This window comes from Mytilus californianus, unplaced genomic scaffold, assembly GCF_021869535.1.
Source record: "Mytilus californianus isolate M0D057914Y unplaced genomic scaffold, xbMytCali1.0.p SCAF_3, whole genome shotgun sequence".
NCBI classification, from domain to species: Eukaryota; Metazoa; Mollusca; class Bivalvia; order Mytilida; family Mytilidae; genus Mytilus; species Mytilus californianus.
The window spans coordinates 130,451,987-130,478,277 of record NW_026262679.1 but is presented as its reverse complement, the minus strand read 5'-3'; the positions used below and the strand labels follow the sequence as shown (position 1 = coordinate 130,478,277).

The window sequence follows — 26,291 nt, the reverse complement described above, 5'->3', positions numbered from 1 at the left end:
GTATAGATAAAATTTAACTTCATTGCAAGATCACCATTATTGTACGAGAACCTTAAAGAAATAAGTTAATCTCAACATGCATACGTTGCCAGTATATCGAAACTTCTAGAAAGTATTGTTTATCGGCCTAACCTTCTGAAAACTCAGTTTTGAAAATAACATATTAAGTAAAAATTCTAAGCGTAAGTCATATAAATTTACCAGTGTAAAGTTACACGGGCGTACGAGATTTACGCCGATTTAAAAAAAGATTTCGATCTTTAATTTGCGCCGATTTGATTCTTTCATTAGCGCCTATTTTTTTTTTATTGCTAGCCCCGATACTTTATTTGCTATACAAGTAAATACATGTACATGAAGTAAACCTAGAATGTATATTGCATGGTAATATATGGATATAAATAGTGTTCGAGAACTTCGTTTTGACACGAGAAAGAAAAGATGGACTTCGTTATTGGTAAGTACAACAAGTATAGAAAAGATAAAATGACAAGAAAGGAATATATCAGATGTGTGGCATATAAATTCTCGGCAAGATAAGAATTCATTGTACTAGTATTACATTTTTATGGATTTTATTGTGGTGCTTTGAAATGCTGTAAATAGAATTTTACTCCGTGATTTTAGTGGAAGGAAACAGAGTGCACAAATATCTTTTAAATTGACTTATTCTGCTCGAAATTCTACTCAGTCCCACCTCTCCTTTGTGAGCAGGGGACAACAGTTATATACATGTTATAATTGACAATTCATAACACATGTACAACTGGTTAACGGAAGAGGTTTATATGATAAATAAAAAAATAACTTTCACCTATAATTTACCTGTCCACAATCGGCGCAAATGAAAGACAAAATCGGCGCAAATGCAAAAAGCCGAGTTCAAAATTTATATTTTTATTATTGTTTTTATTAGAACGGAGGTTACAGATATTGTAGTTCTTTTGTGTCCATTTGTGTTTAATTTCTACTAGGTATCAGTGCGACGCTTAATTCCACTTTTCTTGGAAGGGGGTCTCATTGGGGGGGTCTAATCCCGGATCCCGCTTATTGTTTTGACAGATTCCCGTATCCCGCTTATAATTTTTTTAGTTTACCGTTTCCCGCTTATATTTTTTTTTCTATAAGAAGTCGCCTTGCAAGAGCCCTCCTATCGGTATATCACACTTGTATTACCATTGGCAAGATATCAGGGAACCGATAAATGGCTTACTGTTGTCACAAATTTAGGAATGATACAAAAAGTTTGTCAGTGACTCGCCAAAGGTGGGTGGTACTCTGGGCGCCAAGACTGTGAGAAGTGTAACTACATGTCCAATAAACTGTGGGTAAAAATTGCGACAGGGAATCTGGGGCCGCTGAATGCACCCAGCAGGTCTAGGGTAGATTTGAGAGTACTGGAAGTTGCTTAAAGCTAGTTGATTGATTGATTGATTGATTGATTAATTGCTAAAAATGGCAAATAGTTCATGATTGTTCAGGACAAAAACAAATTTACAATAAATACAACAGGTAGCTAGGTCCTGATCGTCGAGGATGAAGGTCTGGAATTTTAGAAATGCAATGCATAGAAAATGTGGTTTTCTTGGATAGGAACATAGATTTTGCCTTTCAGTAGACCACCTACGAACCCCTCAAAGAGTTGTTGCAAGTTGCTTAACTTGAGAGAGCGTGGCATTCTCTCTACACTAGCGGCATCGGATTTAACGTCCCCATTCTGACCAGACGTGACTGCGTAGTTATACATTACGCACAATCAAACGAACGCCTAACTTCGGCAAGGATTTTATTGTAGGTCGGATAAGGACCAAGTGGAAAGCTAGTTGAAAGTCAACAACAATTAATAAAAAATAAATCATGTATATAAAAAAAGGCAGGGTTTTGAGCATGATGAGGGTAATTCAAGTATTTGTTGATAGAAATGAAATGATCTGAACCAAAGATCTAGTTTTTAGTTTGTATAAGGTGGAATATAATGACATTCTATCCAATACTCAATTCACTAAGGATGATAGACTAGTGTACAAATGACATTTGATAATTAAAGAGTTTTACCGAGTTCACATGTATCTACAGATAATGTTGTTTTTATTTTTTGTATATAAAAAAAATATTTGTGAAAAAATATGTGTATAGGTACGTGCCTAAAGTGCCTAACGGCAGCTACGCTCCTGACTGTCAAAAGATTATATTGAGAAAAAACGGAATACATTTGATATGATAAACAAACAAAAATTACTTATATCCCCATCACACTAGGACCACGATCCCACTACGATCTCAGAAATTATAAAATTTTGAAAGTCATAGTAAGATCGTGGTAAGGTCGTTATAAGGACATGCCAAGTCTTCATGATCGTGGAGCTTTGAATATGCTCAAAACATTCGTAGTGTAGTCATGGCCAAAACTAGTTGAAGTAGAACCGTATGAACTCAGTCGTAGTAAGGATGTAGTTAGATCGGGATGGGCGTAGAAGCATCTTATTGGAAACGTGGTGCAATCGGGGTAGCCAATGGAAAATATTTCGCTGCAACCTTAGGTAGGCCTATAAGATTTCACTGCGACTATCCCGATTTGACTATACGTCTTAATTACGCTTCTACAATATTGATTCGATTATTCTACGATGAGGAAGACAATAATGCGCTGCTACTTTGCCCTTGTCGTCCTCGTCCACATCACTACGATTCTACTACGTCCTAGCCACGAGAATTGTGTTATATTTCCTAATTTGCAAATTGGAAATATCAAAATTGCATACCTTTTTTGAGACCTCTGCTTTTTATTTAGCACCCCGATCTCTAAGTGTTTTTAATACCTTTAGTGGAAAGTTATTTCCAGGAAACTGATGTGTACGATGGGAAAGTCAAGATATTTATAGGGACGAAGAGCGTAGTGACAACCACGTGGAGTCGTTTTTCGATCGTAGTAGACACGTATTGAAATCGCATGCGATCGGGAAGGTTTTGGAAGAAGCGTTCAGAGATCGTGTAAGTCGTGGAAAGGTCTTATTAGACGCAGCAAGAGCGTGACAAGATAGTAACTATAGAACGTGTTACTGTCGTAGCGAAATCGTAGCAGGATCTTATCAGGATCATAGCAAGATCGCAGTATCAACGTGAAAACTATGAAATAAATTAATTAATATTCAAGCCAACCATACCACGATCTCACTGCAATCTTATCTATTTTAGTTAGTGAATCACTCAAGTATGAGGTCAACTCCTGATTCATGGTCTTGGTCTAGTGTGATGGGGGCTTAACATCCACTTCATTTGAACTTTGGTGGACATCTGTCTCATTGACAGTCAATCCACATCCTTTTTTTCATTTTTTGACAACAAATTTTGATTCACGCTTAATAAAATGATGATTTTCCCGGATTCCCGGCTCATTTTTTGGTAATTTCACGTGTCCCGCCAGACTTTATTTCCCGTTTTCACGGACAATTATTTGACTTTCACGTGTCACGCTTACAAAAATCGGTCAATCCCGCGTCACGCTTAGACCCCAATGAGACCCACTTGGAAGACGTAGTTTTAAGCGTACACCATGATGGAATCCGTAAAAAACGCGAAATAGGACGTTATAATTTGACGGTTTTTTTCATGGCTAGAAACAACGTCATAGAGCTTTTATGTCACTACCAAGTTGCGTTAGTGGATGCGCATCAACAATAGGCTGTTTGGTCTTTAAGGGGTCAATTGACAATTTTCGTCATATTAACTTTTTTGTAGATCTTACTTTGCTGAACGTTTTTGCTGTTTATCTTTATCTTCAATAATATTCAAGATAATAACCAAAAACATCAAAATTGCCTTAAAATTACCAATTTAGTTGCAGGTACCCAACAATGGGTTGTTCAGTTCATCTGAAAATTTCAGGGCTGATAGATCTTGACCTATTGTACATTTTTACTCCTGTCAGATTTGCTCTAAATGCTTTAGTTTTTTGAGATATAAGCCAAAAACTGCATTTGACCCCTATGTTCTATTTTTAGCCATGGCAGCCATGTTTGTTGATGGATCAAAACTTCGGATTAACTTTATAAACAAGATACCTTAAGGAACATTCAGTTAAAGTTTGAAGGTATTTGGCCCAGTAGTTTCAGAAGAGAACGACGACGACGACAGACAACGAAGGAGGCCCTTTGGGCCAGGTGAGCTAATAAAGGTTAATTGCTGAAACAATGTATGACTAGTCCATATATCCTGATATTTACTGATTTTTCTTCCTCAGGTACTATAAAAGAATACTAACTCTTTGTATGTTGCTTCAAATGTAAATTTTTCTGACTTTGAATCTTCAGCTTTTTCTTCTGCCTGTTTCAGCTTTAGTTCATACTGATGTTTCAAGTCTCTCAAATTCTGTAAATCATAACATATAAAGTCAGAACAAATTCTGTAAATCATAACATATAAAGTCAGGACAAATTCTGTAAATCATAACATATAAAGTCAGGACAAATTCTGTAAATCATAACATATAAAGTCAGGACACATTCTGTAAATCATAACATACACTACAAACCAGTAAAAGTCTGAAATGGCCTATATTTGTACTCGACTGTACTGATTTTTACTCGACCAGTCTGAATTGGTCTGAAATTTACTTGATAATACTCGACTGTAGTCTGAACCATACTTAACAGTCTGAACTTGTACTCGACCAGTACTTAACCATTTTATTTTCGTCTGAACCATGCTCGACCTAGTCTGAACCATACTCGACCTAGTCTGAACCATACTGGACCTAGTCTGAACCATACTCGACTAAGTCTTAACCAACCTAGACCTAATTTTTGTATCTATCTATAGTATTTCATCAATTTAGGAACTGTTTTTAACAGCTATTTCCCCTGGCTAGAAATTTGAACAACAATTTGAAATTCAAAATGTATTCAATATGGCATATTGAAACCAAAATTTCACAATAAACATAATATAAATTCAACACCATATTTATCAACACTTACATATATATATCACCTTTAAAATAAAAATAAAACAAACTGATCAAATAATCTCAAACCGAATTGGGACTAACATTTTCAATGTTATTCAAATTTTTTTGAATGTTTCAGATATATTTTATGGTTACTGGACAATTTTCACCATTTACTTAAGCCTTGTATAGATTTATGGTGTCAGTTGAGTTTAGTTAATAATGCAGTGAACATTTTTTTTATTAAAATATATTTAAAATAGTATATAAAGCAACTTAATAAATTTTAAAAATAACACCTTTGTTTTGTAAAACCAAGAATTTAAGATAATCATGATAATAGAACTTCCATAGCAATCCTTGATAACCATTTAAAAAAGGAAATGTGTTCCAAAGCTGCAGAAAAAATTTATTTCAATTAAATTTAAATAACTTTTGTCAAAATTAAAGACATGGCATACAAGAAGCACTTTAATAAGGTTTATTTATCTCAGTACATGTGTGTTTTACAGGTAAAAAGAAAGCCCTTTTTTTCTTAAACTCGTGTATTACTTATCTAGTGAATTCAAAAGGCCTTGCGATTTAAGTTTTACAGGATGTTGCAATTTTTAATGAATGTTAATTAGAAATTAATACTCTCTGACCAGGTGTGATCTTTTAATGAGTTTGCCCCAAGCAGGAGGTATTACTTTATAAATCAGAAGAAAAAAATTATCTATTTCTTTAATTTTTTTATCCCCTTTTGATATATATTATATATAATATATCCGAAATTATAACAAAAATGGATATATTTCTAATATAAGGTTAAACAATTTCAGTGATTTTTTGGCTGTTGTTACCTCATTAAAAAGATAATTATATAACTATTGTATATAACCATGAAACCTATATAGTTTTTCTTTAGGAATTTAGGAAAATTAAGTTTAAATAAAAAAAACACACATGCCAAACAAGAAGCACCTTAATAAGGTTTTATTACTCTCAGTAAAGGTGTGGTTTTTAGTTAAAAGAAATTTTTTTTTTTAACAAAACTCTAAAACTTTAAAATTAATATAATTAAATCATTATATAAGATAATTTAATTTAACTATCTCTATTTGATAAATCTGAGAATCATGTAAGGATGTAAAAATATATTTTTATATATATCTTTATTTTATTGTGGCTGTTTTCATTGTCAGAAAAAAAGAAATTAATTTTAACAGCTAACATTTAAAAAAAATATAGGTTTTTTGGTCAAGTATGGTTCAGACTGGTCGAGTATTGTTCAGACCTTTGGTCGAGTATGGTTTAGACTGAAAAAATTGGTGGAGTACAGGTCGAGAATGGGTTAAGACTGTTTCAGACTGGTCGAGTAATAGTTCAGACTATTTTCAATGGCAAAGATAAGGGTCAAGTACAAATCAGTACGGTCGAGTATGGTTAAGACTGGGGTCGAGTAATGTCGAGTAAAATTCAGACCAATTCAGACTGGTCGAGTAAAAATCAGTACAGTCGAGTACAGATATAGGCCATTTCAGACTTTACTGGTTTGTAGTGATATAATGTCAGGACAAATTCTGTAAATCATAACATATAATGTCAGGACAAATTCTGTAAATCATAACATATAATGTCAGGACACATTCTGTAAATCATAACATATAAAGTCAGGACAAATTCTGTAAATCATAACATATAAAGTCAGGACAAATTCTGTAAATCATAACATATAAAGTCAGGACAAATTCTGTAAATCATAACATATAATGTCAGGACAAATTCTGTAAATCATAACATATAAAGTCAGGACAAATTCTGTAAATCATAACATATAAAGTCAGGACACATTCTGTAAATCATAACATATAAAGTCAGGACAAATTCTGTAAATCATAACATATAATGTCAGGACAAATTCTGTAAATCATAACATATAAAGTCAGGACAAATTCTGTAAATCATAACATATAAAGTCAAGACACATTCTGTAAATCATGTCATATAAAGTCAAGACACATTCTGTAAATCATGTCATATAAAGTCAAGACACATTCTGTAAATCATAATATATTAATTATTCAATATGAAATAAAATGCATTTGAACTCTACACAAAGTTTTACTGCAGCGTCAAAACAATTAAAGGGATCCTTTTTTAACTAAAAACTAATTTTTAGTTAATAACTGTAATTTGAGCCAACAAAATGTTCTGTATGTGTAAATTTTGACATCAAAATTTTAATTATGTCAAAATTTTAATTTTAACAATACCGATGAAATGAAGGAAACAAGGAATGGGGTTTGTACAATACAAAAAGCAAAATTATAAGAATATTAAACATCTTTGAACTAAATAAGTATAATAATTACATCTACAAAACTACAAAATATAAAATGACACCATGTAAAGCAAAGAATTTTAATCACCTTCAATCCTTCTGTTACGTCATTGTCTCTCAGGTTTAAGTCCTGAAGCATTATCTCTAAGTGACGTAATTGACTGTATGCTTGCTCTCGAGTTATCCATAAATGGCAAATCATGTCTAATTCTGATTTTACCCCAGCTTGTTGTTCCAGTTGTGAGGCTATGTGTTTAAAATCATGATTCTGTGGTATGAAGAAAAGCAACTTAGATATTGTGATATCTGTGAATTTGTGTTATTCTATATCTATAAGCCAATTACCAGGATTACAATTTGACAACCAGAAAGAAACAGTGAAAAAGAAATAATTTGTATGTGAAAATATAATATAGATACAATGCGATACTTCTAATATAGAACAGTGATTTACATAATACAACATCATGGTGTAGTTGTTTTTATATATGAAGAATCAATACATATAAATATGTAAAATATCAGCAGCGAGCCACTTTGTTAACCTTTTTGGCAAGTGAGCCTTTAAATACATTTAAAAAAAACCATAAATTACCTAAGCTTGAATGTTATGCTCTTGTTCCAAGTTAAAATATGCATATCACAAAAAAATGATCACAAAACTAGGACTCTTAAGTATTGAGACTAACCTTGACAGATTCATGCCTTTGACTAGAATGAGTACTGTATGGTATATCATATTTCAGTGAGGTCAATGAAGTATTGAGACTAACCTTGACAGATTCATGCCTTTGACTAGAATGAGTACTATATGGTATATCATATTTCAGTGAGGTCAATGAAGTATTGAGACTAACCTTGACAGATTCATGTCTTTGACTAGAATAAGTACTATATGGTATATCATATTTCAGTGAGGTCAATGAAGTATTGAGACTAACCTTGACAGATTCATGTCTTTGACTAGAATGAGTACTGTATGGTATATCATATTTCAGTGAGGTCAATGAAGTATTGAGACTAACCTTGACAGATTCATATCTTTGACTAGAATGAGTACTGTATGGTATATCATATTTCAGTGAGGTCAATGAAGTATTAAGACTAACCTTGACAGATTCATGCCTTTGATGAGTTGAGTACTATATGGTATATCATATTTCAGTGAGGTCAATGAAGTATTGAGACTAACCTTGACAGATTCATGTCTTTGACTAGAATTTGAGGTCAATGAAGTATTGAGACTAACCTTGACAGATTCATGTCTTTGACTAGAATGAGTACTATATGGTATATCATATTTCAGTGAGGTCAATGAAGTATTGAGACTAACCTTGACAGATTCATGCCTTTCACTAGAATGAGTACTATATGGTATATCATATTTCAGTGAGGTCAATGAAGTATTGAGACTAACCTTGACAGATTCATGCCTTTGACTAGAATGAGTACTATATGGTATATCATATTTCAGTGAGGTCAATGAAGTATTGAGACTAACCTTGACAGATTCATGCCTTTGACTAGAATGAGTACTATATGGTATATCATATTTCAGTGAGGTCAATGAAGTATTAAGACTAACCTTGACAGATTCATGCCTTTGACTAGAATGAGTACTATATGGTATATCATATTTCAGTGAGATCAATGAAGTATTGAGACTAACCTTGACAGATTCATATCTTTGACTAGAATGAGTACTGTATGGTATATCATATTTCAGTGAGGTCAACGAAGTATTAAGACTAACCTTGACAGATTCATGCCTTTGATGAGTTGAGTACTATATGGTATATCATATTTCAGTGAGGTCAATGAAGTATTGAGACTAACCTTGACAGATTCATGTCTTTGACTAGAATTTGAGGTCAATGAAGTATTGAGACTAACCTTGACAGATTCATGTCTTTGACTAGAATGAGTACTGTATGGTATATCATATTTCAGTGAGGTCAATGAAGTATTGAGACTAACCTTGACAGATTCATATCTTTGACTAGAATGAGTACTGTATGGTATATCATATTTCAGTGAGGTCAATGAAGTATTAAGACTAACCTTGACAGATTCATGCCTTTGATGAGTTGAGTACTATATGGTATATCATATTTCAGTGAGGTCAATGAAGTATTGAGACTAACCTTGACAGATTCATGTCTTTGACTAGAATTTGAGGTCAATGAAGTATTGAGACTAACCTTGACAGATTCATGTCTTTGACTAGAATGAGTACTATATGGTATATCATATTTCAGTGAGGTCAATGAAGTATTGAGACTAACCTTGACAGATTCAAGCCTTTGACTAGAATGAGTACTATATGGTATATCATATTTCAGTGAGGTCAATGAAGTATTGAGACTAACCTTGACAGATTCATGCCTTTGACTAGAATGAGTACTATATGGTATATCATATTTCAGTGAGGTCAATGAAGTATTGAGACTAACCTTGACAGATTCATGCCTTTGACTAGAATGAGTACTATATGGTATATCATATTTCAGTGAGGTCAATGAAGTATTAAGACTAACCTTGACAGATTCATGCCTTTGACTAGAATAAGTGCTGTATGGTATATCATATTTCAGTGAGGTCAATGAAGTATTGAGACTAACCTTGACAGATTCATGCCTTTGACTAGAATGAGTACTATATGGTATATCATATTTCAGTGAGATCAATGAAGTATTGAGACTAATCTTGACAGATTCATGTCTTTGACTAGAATGAGTACTGTATGGTATATCATATTTCAGTGAGGTCAATGAAGTATTGAGACTAACCTTGACAGATTCATGTCTTTGACTAGAATGAGTACTATATGGTATATCATATTTCAGTGAGATCAATGAAGTATTGAGACTAACCTTGACAGATTCATGTCTTTGACTAGAATGAGTACTATATGGTATATCATATTTCAGTGAGGTCAATGAAGTATTGAGACTAACCTTGACAGATTCATGTCTTTTACTAGAATGAGTACTATATGGTATATCATATTTCAGTGAGATCAATGAAGTATTGAGGCTTACCTTGACAGATTCATGTCTTTGACTAGAATGAGTACTGTATGGTATATCATATTTCAGTGAGGTCAATGAAGTTTCATCAAATGGTACTTGCAACCTCAACTTCTCATTTTCATTCTTCACATCTTTGGTTTTCTGTTCAAGATTACAGTTCTTATCCTTTTCTCTCTGTAACTGTCTGCTTAATTCTTTTTCTGTTGCCTGTTCACCAAAAATTCATGCATGTGATTAAAGTCTACTCCATATACAACACAGCCTACATTTGTTTTTGTTTTTTTTTTTCATTCTGAATAACAAATGCTTTAACAAAAGCTGCTTCATCAGGATTTTTTTATCACTCTTACATTGTCTTAAGTGAAACTAATTTTCTGTAAATTCAGAAGTCAAGAAGTACATTTATATAAGAAAATTACAAATATTACAATAAATATGAAATTTCTTCAGTAAAATTCAGAAGGAGGATATAATAAATTTTATTATAGAATATCTCAATATTTGCATCCTATGAGGAAACAAGTGATGTTCAACATTCTACATATGGTTTGATACTGATATAATTTAGAATATGGTACAGCTACATTATGGCCTCAATTTTCAGTTAATGAATAGTATATACATATTTCTTGTTTTTTGTATTTGTTTATTTGATGTTTTTTACATATTTGAAACAGTATTTTGATGATCATGTATTTAAACAAAAGCACACTTAATATGTGTATATACATGTATGAAGACATTAATAGTCTATTACTTGCCAATAATTATTGATTGGATATAATCCTCAATATTAATTTGGTAAACAGTCTTAAATTTGGTTTAAATGTAGACCCCTTCTAAAAAGAAAATAGAGAAAAAAAAACAGCAAACAATGAAATCCTCTCATTTAATTCATTCACACTTTAATTTTGTTTTCAAATTAATATTAAAGTAAATATACCAAATCTTAAATACAAATTTTTCAGGAGATGAACTAGTATTTTATATTTGTGAATAATCTTGTTTTAGAAGTGTACAAATCTTTCAAGTACCAATACATAATTTCTCTGACCTGTAGTCTAGCATTTTCTGTCAACAGTTTATCTTCCACTGCTGAGAGGTTATTAGCTCTATCTGATCTCTCTTGGTGAAGTCTCTCTTCTGTAACTCTTAGTCTCTTTTCTAAGGATTTTATCTATTTAAACAAGAGTTAAATGTGAGTGAAATGAATGTCTTCTAGCATTCCTATTGCACTGGTTAATAGCAAGCACTACTATTTCTAACAGATATCATACTTTCGCTTAAAATTATATTCTGTTTGACATATAGTCCACATTTCTTCTGTGTTACAGTGGTTGTATTTAAAACATGATTCTAAACAGATAAATCCTAACTCTGTAGGGCTGCTTCAGATAAAGGACAAGGTATGATAAGGGCCGTTTCTGGACCCCCTTTTTCCAGAATTTTGAAACTTTGAAGTTGAAACCCATTCCGCCTGTGGAATGAATTGCAGTATCTGCTCGTCCACGTAGCACCTTATTTTATTGTGTTATGTGCTCAAATCTGTGCAAACTTAGACCTTGAAAAGGCTATGAACCACGAATAGTGTAAAAAATCTACAATTTAGTCATGTTTGGAGAAGAAATTTTACATCAGCGCCAACGTAGACCATCCTGAAATTTTCAACCATCAACTCTACTCTTATGTATCTTTCATTTAATAAAATATCATGGTGGTCTACTTTGGCGCTCATGTCTTAATTTAAAAAAATAATCCGATTGTTTACAATTTTGTCAAGTCCATATAATACGTCAAACGAAACGGCAGGGGTTACGAGATTATTCCGGAGTCCACAATTAATCAGAATATCACGTACGAATAGCTTTTACGTCGTATCCAGTCATCAAGACATGTCATTCTTTTAAAGATAATATGTTGTGCGTGTAATTAAACCCAGGAAAAAAGTCTACCACCGCTTTATTACATAAATGCAGGGTGGTGTTCCTTGAAATATGGTGAATTAATTTCCATTCATTATTATTTTCAAATATTCAATTAAATCTTACAAATGAATTTTATAATAAGGTCTGAATACATTTAAACTCTTTTTGTAATTCTGAAGTAAATTGTTCATTTCCTCAAATATATTTTGCACTTGAACATGTTGAAAGTTTTCTACTTTACCATCTACAGATAAATTGATTTAGACATATTTATTTCGTCTACTCATTTAACAAAATCTGTAAAACAGACAAAAATCTTGTGCAATGTACAGATAATAACAAAGTAGTATTATAAAGAAACATTGTTCCTTGAAAAGTGCAGTTCCATTATATAGTAGCATTTCATTAACTTAGCTCCTGTTTGGATTTTCAAATAAAACATACTACAAAAAAGTCTTAGTTTCATAAATACAAATTGAATAAGACCCATGGCAAACAGACTTGAAGTCCTAAGTATTCGTGAAGAAATATGTGTATTTCTTTTTGCCATTTCAAACATTTATAGCTATTTTGTCTAAAGTTCTTTCATGCTAAACCTATACCTTATCTCTGAGTGCACTTGTTCCTAGAAGTATGGTAGTACAGAACAGGTACTTCTGACATGATCAATGTACAGGTAAACTATGCCCTCTTATTTCAATTTCTTATTTGTATGCCCCCCCCCCCCCCCCCCCCCCCCCCCATGACAGAATGTTGAGCGGGCATACTAATTTAGACCTGTCAGTCCATCCACACGTCCGTCCGTCTGTTTGTCCTTCCGTATATAGATACATGATATATCTGGCTATCTCCTCCTACAGTTTTTGAGCTACAGCTTTAATATTTTGTAACATGTTTTTACACTTAATAGAGGTGTGCATGTCCACAGGATTTGAATTTTTTCAAATATTCTCTAAATGCCAGGTATTTGGGCTTAGTCATTTTTGGGTACTAGCTGCATACAGAGATCGCATTTTTCTGGCTATCTCCTACAGTTTTTGAGCTACATCTTTAATATCTAATAGGTTTATTGTACACATAATGGAAGAGTGCATGTCCACAGGATTTTTTTTCAAATACTCTAAAAATGCCAGGTATTTGGACATTCAGTCCTGCAAATGAAGACATTCAAAATAAAAATAAAAGATAGATCATCATGCACGGCATTGAATTTATAATGACTTATGATCAGGCGGGAGCATCATTTGTGTCTTACAGACAGCACAACAATTTCCAGTTGTACTTCAACATCACTGTTTCTCAAATCTAAATTAGTGGAACTATACTCATGCATATGACAGAGCAGAGGTGGGCATCGTCCATATCTAGTTTGTTTTTTTGTTTTTATTTTTAAATGGAAAATTTGAACAAAGTTTCAACTGGCCCGAATAATGGTTCTATATCTGTAAAAGTTCACAGTGTAGGATACTTAAAATGACCAACAATGGCATTGCACAAGCAACGCGTATTTGTTATAAATACTTAAACCGTATTAATGAGATACTGAATTTTCAATAGTATTTTAAACTGGTTTGTGTTTTTTTAATGTAATCATTATGTAAATGGTACTGCTAATGCTATATTCATAACTTCAAATATTATTTATGAATATGAGTGTCACTATAAAGCTTCTTTTATTTTACCTAACTGATCTGCTTACCCTTCCGGAGCACCTGAGATCACCCCAAGTTTTTGGTGGGGTTCATGTTGCTTAGTATCTTAGTTTTCTATGTTGTGTCTTGTGTACTATGATTTGTCTGTTTGTCTTTTTATTTTTTAGCCATGTCGTTGTCCGTTTATTTTCGATCTATGAGTTTGACTGCCCCTTTGGTATCTTTCGTCCCTCTTTGTTTATGTAAAGACTGTTCATTTCTTACTGTTTATTATTTGACAATCTGATTTGCATTTATGCATTTCTGTGGAGTACTCTGACAAATTCCTTTGTAGCTGTCTTTGATTTAATTCTTTTTTCTATGTTGTGGTTAACAACATATGAGTTAATATGCTCAATATTAACTTCATCCAATAATGATGTCAGAATCATACTTCAGGTAACAAAAAAAAAAACATGTTTTAACCGTTGCTACGCACTATCTTGATTGCTAAATTGTTGATTAGCATGATATACAATTGAATTACTTTCATTTCTTAGTGCTCGTTATTCTTATAAACCAATCTGATCTGCTTTTACTCTGATTTGTACAATAAAAAAACAACTGTATTTTTGTATTTAAGTTTAATTTTATCTTTTTTGGCTGTTGCTAAACTATTGGGTTGCTATGCTCAATATGAAATTCTTAAAAAAGAAAAATGATGACTCAGATATCATATATGAATGAAAAATCATTCATGGCAGCTAAATCTTCAAACATTGCTATATTTATACCTCATATGGTAGAAATTACAAATTTTTGAACCGTTGCTAGGCAATAATTTTGTTGTTAGGTTGTTGCTAAGCATTTATTAAACTGAAATTGAAGTGCCTATTCATTTGCAAATTCAAGTTATTGTTAAACAAATAATATTATTTTGAATTATGCTAATTTGTAATGAGAAAGCAATGCATAAGTGACAATTTGGCTATTTAATAAAACCGTTGCTAGGCAACCTTCCTTTCACCGGAACACAAAAAAATCATTGTTTTGTCTAGTTTCTATAAAAAGGCTATCAATGATCTATATATATAAACTTATTCGGGAAGGGGGCCAAAAACGCCCCTTATCATACCTTGTCCTTTATCTAGGGGTCTTTGAAGTTACTTGCATATATTGAGTCTAGTATATATAAGAATCAAGACCTTACATCATCCATGGACCTTTATATAGCATTTAGATTGAAATTTTTGTGATTTATCATTTTAGAGTAAGTAGATAAAAGTCTTTGCTTACACATTCCTTTCAAATACCAAGCATGTAGGATAAATTAAAAGTGTTAATCATAATTTTGCAATAGTTTTATTTTCATGGATGAATTGTTTTCTGTAGAAAAAGCAAAACCAAAAAAGACTGCTTTTATACAAAAATATTATTTATTTTATGGGGGAGAAGTAATTCTAAACAAGAATGTGTCCATAGTACACGGATGCCCCACGTGCACTATCATTTTCTAAGTTCAGTGGACCGTGAAATTGGGGTCAAAACTCTAAGTTGGCATTAAAATTAGAAAGATCATATCATAGGGAACATGTGTACTAAGTTTCAATTGATTAGACTTCAACTTCATCAAAAACTACCTTGACCAAAAACTTTAACCTAAAGCGGGACAGACGGACCAACGGATGGACGAACGGACGTCCAGACTGAAAAACATAAAGCCCCTAGGTGGGGCATAAAAATCAAGTAGTGAGCAGAAAAACATTGAAATGCATGATCACAGATATCATAATGCAATGTTGTCAAGTAACCATCAATAGCAGTATAAACTGTAGGATTTTTGTTTAGAAAAACTATTAAAAATGTAGGAAATATAGGATTTTTTGGAATATGTAACAACCCCCCCAACCCCTCAAAAAAAAATCAAACTGGTCAGTAGCATATCACTATAGCCCTCTAACAGTTATGAAGATCTTGGCAGATATATGGAAAACGCATGTATTGATATATAAATATCACAGAGCAAATGCTTACAATTTGTTACTAGCTTACCTGCTTATCTACAACAGTATTCCCTCCACCACTCATATCAATGTGTCTGAGAACCAGAAAGTTAATTTGGCTTGGCCTTACAATGGGTTACTATCTTACCTGCTTATCTACAACAGTATTTCCTCCACCACTCATATCAATGTGTCTGAGAACCAGAAAGTTAATTTGGTGTGGCCTTACAATGGGTAACTATCTTACCTGCTTATCTACAACAGTATTCCCTCCACCACTCATATCAATGAGTCTGAGAACCAGAAAGTTAATTTGGTGTGGCCTTACAATGGGTAACTATCTTACCTGCTTATCTACAACAGTATTCCCTCCACCACTCATATCAATGTGTCTGAGAACCAGAAAGCTAATTTGGTGTGGCCTTACAATGGGTTACTATCTTACCTGCTTATCTACAACAGTATTCCCTCCACCACTCATATCAATGAGTCTGAGAACCAGAAAGTTAATTTGGTGTGGCCTTACAATGGGTAACTATCTTACCTGCTTATCTACAACAGTATTTCCTCCACCACTCATATCAACCTGATGCTGCAGTAGATTCTTCATCTCTGTTAATTTGATCACCTGTTGGCTTGTCTCCCTTGATCTAGTCTCTTCTTCATGTAGATGGCGCTCACTCTGTTCTAGTAGTAACTTCACTTTAGACACCTCATCCTAGCCAGAAAAATAGGGAATTAAGCATGCTAGTCAGCCTATTTGGACCAATAAATGTTCATTGATGTTTGTGCATCTGTTGGTTTTTCTTTGTTTTTTTTTTGAAAAGGGGGGTTGGGGTTGGGATTGAGATGTGTGTGTGGTTTGTGTGGTCTCATGTGCTGTCAAATATTTTTGGGCAATTGCTGTTATCCTTTTTAGATGTTTGTAAGCTACAAAATGTTTCTGAAATATACATTAGCATAAGAAATTTAAATTGATATCAATACCATTGCTGTTTATCTCCTTCTTTTACACTTAATTCTGTAGAATTTTTTGATAAATGAAATTATATGGAATTACTAACATAGCATTTGTTTCAAAAAAAAAATTTTTTTTCCCATCATAATTTTCAATGAAAAGTTTATATGGCAGCATATATTCATTCTTGAAATATGTTACAAACCTTCAAAGAAGCAACCTCCATCTTATAAGCTTCTAATGTTTTATTCTTTTCATTGTTCTGTCTGGCCATTTCTACCACACCATTAGCCGTTTGTAGTTGTGTCTCTAAATACATCACCTGTGTTAATAAAACCATTCCTTGCAGGTTTTACATATATATATGAGCTATTCTTACTGTCTTAAATCCATCACTACACCATTGTATACTATGATCAACTTTCAGTAAAATAATCACCGAAATATGGCATACCCATGGTAAAATCTTCATTCTAATATGATGTTCCTCCTTTCGCTTTGAGGAGCCATGTTCTAATGCCAATATACATATAACAGAAGTGTATGTGATTGACATCACGATTAAAATTGCAAGGTTGGTTGTAATTTAAACAACTCCTGAGATCAAAATAGGCAATTATGTTGGTGTTGCTTGCTGGGAATGAAATAAAAAATCATCCTAAAAGTAAGTTTACATGTATTTATTTCTTCATTTTTCTAATTGTAAAACAGATGTTTTTTTCCAATGTTTTTGCTTCATCAAATCAAAATAGTTACTTTTTGCCTGTGTCTTATAGGTTGGCCTCAAAGTACAAAAGTATCCCTATTATTTTCCTATTAGAATCGAAAGATATTTGATATAAAGATATTAACAAATCCTAGAATAAAGATACTTGATATAAAGATATTAACAAATCCTAGAATAAAGATACTTGATATAAAGATATTAACAAATCCTAGAATAAAGATACTTGATATAAAGATATTAACAAATCCTAGAATAAAGATACTTGATATAAAGATATTAACAAATCCTAGAATAATGACAACCCATGTTAAAATAAGCATATTGCATAGAACATGGTACAAAAAATTGATTTTCTTAAATAAATTAATCGTTTTATATTGAGAAATTAATTCACTTTTCCTGACCATTTGTTTGTAACATATAAATTACCTCAGACTTCAAATGTTCATTTTCCTGAACAAGGGAGGTAACTTTTGATTGTAAATAGTCCATGTCTTGTGCCATTTGTGATTTACTTTTCCTTTGTACTTCTGAGACTTCCTCATTAACAGACTGCTGTAGTGATTCATAATCAGATTTCGTTTCAGTAAGCTCCTCCTCTAAATCACTTATCTTTGCTACAAAAAAATCAATCATAAATCAAAATACCACATAATGCGTACTGGTAGTCATGGTAGTACTGTATAAGTGTAACCTTTTTATTGACATATGTTTTCTTCATAAACCTTTGATCTTCATCATACTAAGCAGTTTTCAGTAGATTTTGAACATAGTGCAGTCTTATTTTCTTTAACTGATTTGAATGAAAATACTGGCACATCAGAGGCTAAAATTACACATTTTAAAAAAAATCTGATTTGAATAAAAAATACTAGCACTTTAACAATGGCATCGATGTAATACTGACAGTATATAATTCATTACCTGCAGATCGGTTGTATTTATCTTTGAACAGTTTATTTTCCGTTGTCAGTGTAGATATTTCCAATTGTAACTTTCTGTTCTGGCTTTCCATAAGTTCCTACAGAACCAAGAGAAAAACATTCCTTTATTTTGACAAGATAAGATTTGTATAACATAATATGACTTTAAAATAAGATTTTTTTTTAGCATTTATTATTGCAATTGTTGCATTTTTTTGCATTTATAAAAACATCGAAAAAATTCATGTTTAACTCCACCACATTTTTTATGCCTGTCCCAAGTAAGGAGCCTTCAATTCAGTGGTATTCACTTTGGTTACGGTCTTCCATATTTGTTTGTTCCTTCTTCGTTTTTAGCATAAATCAGGCCTTGGTTTTTCTCTTTCAAATTGTTTTACATTTTGTCATAGCAGGCCTTTTATAGCTTACTATACTGTATGAGTTTGGCTCATTGTTGAAGGCCGTACTGGTGCCCTATAGTTGTTATCGTCCTCGTCCTTTGTTCTCTGGTTGTCTCATCTCAATCATACCATCTCCTTATTATTATCAACTTTCTTTAGTTGTTTTTTTACTTTGTTCAAATTTCTTTTCTTAGACAGACATCTGTGTAAGAAATATTTCTCATCTGTTCTCATACTTAACAAGGAGTTTTTTTCACATGAAAGCTAAATTACATAAAGTTATTTAGTATACAAATCACTTTCAACTTGTACATTGTATCTTATAATACATAATTTCTTATTTTTGTTTTTTGCTATATCTTATTTTGATTAAATTCATTCCTTACTTTTTCCATAAAGAAACTCCTAGAATCAGGAGCACTACTGGTAGGACTCTGTGGCAATGCTCTCTTTTTCTGTGTATCAGTACTGTATCGAACCTTAAAATAGAAAATGACACAATAAATGAATGTAGAACTTTGAGGGTAGCTATTAGGTTAGTATGATTATCTCTTGTCTATGGTATATAGTGAAAACCTTTTTAACTGTTTTCGTTCATACTAGAATAGAATTGGTTTTGAATAGACCAAATTTCTTATCGTTCTGCATTTTGCCACAAAAGTTTATGCAGTAAACAGTAAAATAGGTTACTACTAATGTAATACTGTAAATGCAGAATATTTTGCAATGTTTTTATTATTGCTAAAAGTACAAAAGATTAGGTATGGTAAAAATAAAAACTTGCATTTTAATTCTTGATAGCATTATTTGTATGAAGCATTAACTGAAATCGCAATCAATGATCTCACATCTTGTAAAACATCGTAATAATAAATGCATGCAAAAATTTCAGAATTTACAGTATACAGGCAACTAGAATCAACATCCAACTCTATCCCACCCATCTGTGTTAACAGACTTTATACAAAGTGAACTGAATTTTGTACATTGAAACTGAGCTTATTTGAAACTTCAGATTATTGGAAGTGCTCTTCTGTCTTCGGAAGGACAGAACTACTACAAAGACCAGACTTGATAACTGGCTCAACACAAAATCATATATATATATCATGTCTTAATACAAAATTGAATAAAAAGAAATATCATTAAATCTGACAAATATAATTCACCATTACTTATCTGGAAGTATAAACCAAGACAGAATTTATCTAGAAATATAGGAAATCAAATAACGAAAATCAATAAAATATTGTACATTATCAATATATTGATTATTAAACTATCAATAGCATTGACTGGGTATTGTTAATGAGGACATGCACTTGTAGAGTATACAAATGTTAATTTCATCAAGGTGAAACTGAAATGAACAAAAACATTACCAGTACATGTTACACAAAAATTCTGAGATAACCATAAAAAGTGTTCAAATAACTCCATGCATATAATGTAATTGTTAAAAAGGAACAAAACCAAATAAAATATTAATATAAAAACAAATAATATCACTAAAAAATTCGTAAGGGTTCCACGGAACACAGTGTCTCGCCTACTTTTGCTGTTAATCGCAGGCTCAACAAAAATGAGGAAAAAAATAAATAAAAATATTCCTCTCTATACTATCTTTTGATTGTTAGTAGCTTCTGTCCAAGTTTGGTAAAAATCCAGGATAGTTTATGAATCTAATAAATGTTTTAAAAACTTAAACTGCAGACTATGTAATGTTAACTGGAAGAAAAACAAAGTCCATTTATAAGTAAAATACGGAAAAAATCAAACAAAATTTTAACAAAATTTCCTTCTTGATACTAGCTTTTAATCATAAACAAGCTTCTGTCCAAGTTTGGTACAAATCCAGGATAGTTTAAGAAAGTTGTTAAAATTTTAAAAACTTTAACCACTGAGTGAATGTAATGTTAACTGGCAGAAAAACTAAGTCCATTTATAAGTAAAATACGGAAAAAATGGATTTTTTTTTTTTACAAAATTTACTTCTGGATACTATCTTATGATCATAAACAAGCTTCTTTCCATGTTTCGTAGAAATCCAGGATAGTTTAAGAAAGTTATCAAAATTTCAAAAACTTCAACCACAGAGTGAATGTAATGTTTCTTGGCAGAAAAACTAAGTCCATTTATAAGTAAAATACGGAAAAAATGGATTTTTTTTTTTACAAAATTTACTTCTGGATACTATCTTATGATCATAAACAAGCTTCTTTCCAAGTTTGGTAGAAATCCAGGATAGTTTAAGAAAGTTATTAAAATTTCAAAAACTTTAACCACAGAGTGAATGTAATGTTTCTTGGCAGAAAAACTAAGTCCATTTATAAGTAAAAAACGGAATTTTTTTTTTATTTTTTTACAAAATTTACTTTTGAATATTATCTTATGATCATAAACAAGCTTCTTTCCAAGTTTGGTAGAAATCCAGGATAGTTTAAGAAAGTTATTAAAATTTCAAAAACTTTAACCACAGAGTGAATATTTGTGGACGCCGCCGCCGACGACGACGACACCGACGGAATGTAGGATCGCTATGTCTCGCTTTTTCGACAAAAGTCCAAGGCTCGACAAAAACAAAATGATTTGGAACAAAACATTCACAAAATTCATCTGACAAGAAATTATAGGTATTAGTGCATTTTTAGAATTAAAAATAAATACTTTTGTCACTATATATGTAAAAAGACTTGAATCTTGCATATAATTTTTAAATCTTAAAGAAAACTTACAAAAACAAAATAATTCTTGCCAGCTTTTAAACAAAATATAATAAACAAACAAAAAGAATTGCAACAACTCCCACCTCTATGTTTTGGTGATCATCACAGGTAAAGGAGCGGGGGGCATTGGAATATAAATCTGACAGTGAGTTAAGTGCAGACTGTGAAGGTAAGCCAGTGTCAGAGTTCAGGAATCGCTGCATCAGATCTGGATAGGAGGAGTACATTGACCAGAACAGCTGGTTGATAGACACTGTATCATCTAGCGGTTTGTACATTGGTATGCTTTCCTCTGATGATTTACCACTCCTTGTGCTTTCTTCAGTGAAACTGTCACTTGCAAATGCTTGAAAGCTTGGATTCAATGATGACAAAGATTCTCTGTATCTTAATGAGTCCAAGCTCATTGGATATGAAGAAGAAATTTCTGACTCTTTCAGGAAAAGATGCTTGTTTTGGACTTTTGCTTTATATTTTTGTACTTCATCATATTGTAAATCATCCATCACTATAGCATCAGGTGGTTCAGTAGGACTGGTTTCTACTGGAACAATGGCACCACCAGATGATGAGGAGGAGCTTAGGAGAGGTTCTGTACCCTTGATGTTATAAGCACCAGCAGTGTCTTCATCTATCAAACTAGGATGAGAGTAATCACAAAATGATCCAAAAAATTCTGGTTCACTTCTATGTCTCTTGTTTGGATATCCATCTTCATTTGACTGCTTGGAGAAATAAGCTGTGATATCACTGTGTATATGTGATAAAATTGCTTCTCTTTCCCTTTGACTTCTTTTTTCATCTTTAGATTTTTCATTCTCAGTCAAGCTTGATGTTTCTGTATCTAAACCACTATCGTTCAAACTCCTGTTGGCATCATACATGTCATTTGAAAGTCGATTTGGTGCAGAAGCAATTTTATGCAAATGAAGTAATCTTTCGCTGTCATCTTCAGTTGGAGCTGAAGTCATCGTGTCAGATTGAACCATCTGTTCCTTATTCAAAGCTTGACCTGAAATTCTAGGTCTATATCCTAACCTCCTATTACCCTGTTTTGTTGTCTCAGAAAGTTCTTCTTGTTGAAAACTAGTTTTAGAATCCCCATATCCAAGTTTTTTGGCTATGATGGAAGGTGTAGTACTGGAAAATGATCCATAACGAGTGCTTTCTGGTGCTCTGTTCCCATAGTTCCCCTGTCTCACCATTTCAAACACCTCTGAAATAGTTGGTGATCCATAATGAGTGCTTTCTGGGGCCCTATTACCATAGTTGCCCTGTCTCACCACTTCAAACAATTCTGATATAGTAGGAGATCCACATTCTTCCAAACTTCTTTTGCCATTTCTGTGTACCTCAATGTCACTTCCTGATGGCATCCTTTCATCCTCCTGTTGAGACTGACTTAGACCAATTAATTTTGATGGTGTGGTATATTCCAAAGTACCATAACCAGGCTGGTCTTTTCTACATGCTCTATCTTCTCTTTTTTCAACCTTCTCTAGGAGTTTGGATGGTGTTGTGTAGCTTAAGTCATAGTGCATAGATTTTCTTCCATCATGATATCTGAATTCCCTCTCCTTCCTTCTTTCCCTAGCTTCCCTTTTCTCAACTTTTTCTAACAGTTTTGAAGGAGTAGTATACAAAATCTGTGCCTGATCATCAATCTTCTCCTTGTTTTCAGTGAATAATTTTGAAGGAGCTTTTTTATCTAACACACCAGGTAAATTTTGTCTTTTTCCTCTCACTTCATTTTCATCCAGTAATTTTGATGGAGTATGGTAAAGAATTGGTTTATTGTTAGCACTTTCCTCTGAATGTTCAGCAGTCATATTTGATGGAGTTTTATAGTCCAAAACACCATATCCAGAAAATTCTTCTTTCTTTCTCCTTTTTTCCCTCAAGTTAACTTTTTCCAGTAATTTTGATGGTGAAGTGTGCATTTCAAGTAAATCCTTATGACTTCTTGTCTTATTTTGTTCTGCAGCCATTTTGGATTGTGTTTCATACTCTAGTAGACTATATCCAGAAGACATTTCTCTTCTTTCTCTCTCTATAATATTTTTTAGTAATTCTGATGGGGTAGTATAAAAGAAAGGTTGTTCCTCAGCTCTCTTTTCTTCATAAGGTTCTGAAACTAATTTTGATGGTGTTCTGTACTCCAATACACCATAACCTGGAAATATTTCTTTTTTTGCTCTTTTTTCTCTAGTTTCAACTTTTTCTAGCAACTTTGATGAGGTTGGGTACAGAACTTGTTGATCACTTTCAACCTTTTCCCTGTTTTTTATTGCTAGTTTTGATGGCGTTGTATAATCTAAAACTCCATAGCCTGGAAATTTTTCTTTTTTCTCTCTTCTTTCTCTCGTTTCAATCTTTTCCAGTAATTTAGATGGAGTGGTAGATAGATTTCCATTTTCCTTTGATTGTCCATGTTTTCCAGAGGGCTCTGTTGTATCTAAACTGTAGCTGAATTTGCCATTTGGAGCAGACAATACCCTATGAAGTAACCCTTTGTAACCTTCTTCACTGGATGCACCTGCTTCAGTTGTTATATTGGGACTGCTCATCTGCTCTTGTTTCTTTGTTCTATCCGCCAGTCTTTTATTACTTGGTTTTGGCGTCAGATCTGCTAGTTCTAACTGGATACTTATACTGGAATCTCCATGTCCTGATTTCTCCTCCATATTTATGTACATCTCACTGGAGAGAGTGTCTGAAGCAGAACCCTCTGAACAACTGTTTCTTTCTGTGAAACATAAACATTATGTAATACTTGTAGTTTAAAATATACTATCATTGTTTTTAATATACAAAGTAAATTTACTGTATGATTGGTCACATAAGACTGTACATTAGAGACATGTTATTTTATTTTTCTCCTAAATGCATATTTGTCAGGGCTTTAGAATAAAACCAATTTGTCGCTTTTTTGCAAAAAAAATCCTGTTTTAGAAAACTTCAAGTTGTCATGAAAATTCACGGAACTACAAAGAATTCCAATTCTGCATGTTCTGAGTCTCATTTCATAAAAATGAGCATGGTAACCTATGTTTTTTTTTTTTTAAAGATTTTAAGATTGATCTCAAGCTACAACACAAATCAAAATCACAAAAAGTATGAAACCATCAACTATATTTGAACTAGCTAAATCATTGCTATTACAAAGTTGAAACTTCTGAAGAAGCTGTTTAAGGTCTACATCCATTTGTTTTCAATCATTTGAATGTTGTGAAAGAAATGTGATACATGTTTAAATATTGTGATGGAAAATATAGATGACATTTTTATTCCATTTTGAGATGCCCAATGCTTAATAACATTACATTAAACACAAAAGTAGACGTGTTTATTCATTTTACAATCATACTTGTCATTTAAATGCAGATGGAAGACATTTTTTCATTACATATAAATATATATGTGAGTAAAAATTTGGAAATAGTTGATAATAGGTGAGTTTAATATTTTTAGAGAAACAAAGAAAATTACCTATAAGTCAACAGAGAGTAATTATTTTCCACAATTTGTGAAGAATAAAAATAAAATGTCAATTTTACCTAATAAGTAAACCTTACCTTGTTCCTGTTGAACATTGAACATTGCATTCTTAATACGTATACCTTACCTTGTTCCTGTTGAACATTGAAATCTTACTAAGTAAACTTTACTTTGTTCCTGTTGAACATTGAAATCTTACTAAGTAAACTTTACTTTGTTCCTGTTGAACATTGAAATCTTAATAAGTAAACTTTACTTTGTTCCTGTTGAACATTGAAATCCTACTAAGTAAACTTTACTTTGTTCCTGTTGAACATTGAAATCCTACTAAGTAGACCTTACCTTGTTCCTGTTGAACTACTAAGTAAACCTTACTTTGTTCCTGTTGAACATTGAAATCCTACTAAGTAAACTTTACTTTGTTCCTGTTGAACATTGAAATCCTACTAAGTAGACCTTACCTTGTTCCTGTTGAACTACTAAGTAGACCTTACCTTGTTCCTGTTGAACATTGAAATCCTACTAAGTAGACCTTACCTTGTTCCTGTTGAACTACTAAGTAGACATTACCTTGTTCCTGTTGAACATTGAAATCCTACTAAGTAGACCTTACTTTGTTCCTGTTGAACATTGAAATCCTACTAAGTAGACCTTACCTTGTTCCTGTTGAACTACTAAGTAGACCTTACCTTGTTCCTGTTGAACATTGAAATCCTACTAAGTAGACCTTACCTTGTTCCTGTTGAACTACTAAGTAGACATTACCTTGTTCCTGTTGAACATTGAAATCCTACTAAGTAAACCTTACCTTTTTTCTGTTGAACTACTAAGTAAACCTAACTTTGTTCCTGTTGAACATTGAAATCCTACTAAGTAGACCTTACCTTGTTCCTGTTGAACATTGAATTCCTACTAAGTAGACCTTACCTTGTTCCTGTTGAACATTGAAATCCTACTAAGTAAACCTTACCTTTTTTCTTTTGAACATTGAAATCCTACTAAGTAAACCTTACCTTTTTTCTGTTGAACAACTAAGTAAACCTTACTTTGTTCCTGTTGAACATTGAAATCCTACTAAGTAGACCTTACCTTGTTCCTGTTGAACATTGAAATCCTACTAAGTAGACCTTACCTTGTTCCTGTTGAACTACTAAGTAGACATTACCTTGTTCCTGTTGAACATTGAAATCCTACTAAGT

The 26,291-nt window shown here is 32.5% G+C and overlaps 1 protein-coding gene across 1 annotated transcript in view; it reads right to left on the bottom strand.

Annotated features, from left to right (window-relative positions):
* The window catches only part of LOC127736234 (putative leucine-rich repeat-containing protein DDB_G0290503), an 82,864-nt gene that overhangs the window by 46,437 nt on the left and 10,136 nt on the right, over nucleotides 1–26,291 (bottom strand). Inside the window, exons 4-12 of the mRNA XM_052246823.1 lie at nucleotides 19,255–19,347; nucleotides 18,469–18,565; nucleotides 17,974–18,161; nucleotides 17,023–17,139; nucleotides 16,404–16,577; nucleotides 11,355–11,477; nucleotides 10,310–10,507; nucleotides 7,357–7,536; nucleotides 4,262–4,368 (exon numbers count right to left, since the gene is read on the bottom strand). Of these exons, the coding sequence (XP_052102783.1) occupies nucleotides 4,262–4,368; nucleotides 7,357–7,536; nucleotides 10,310–10,507; nucleotides 11,355–11,477; nucleotides 16,404–16,577; nucleotides 17,023–17,139; nucleotides 17,974–18,161; nucleotides 18,469–18,565; nucleotides 19,255–19,347 (1,277 nt within the window). The remainder of the gene's footprint in view (nucleotides 1–4,261; nucleotides 4,369–7,356; nucleotides 7,537–10,309; nucleotides 10,508–11,354; nucleotides 11,478–16,403; nucleotides 16,578–17,022; nucleotides 17,140–17,973; nucleotides 18,162–18,468; nucleotides 18,566–19,254; nucleotides 19,348–26,291) is intronic.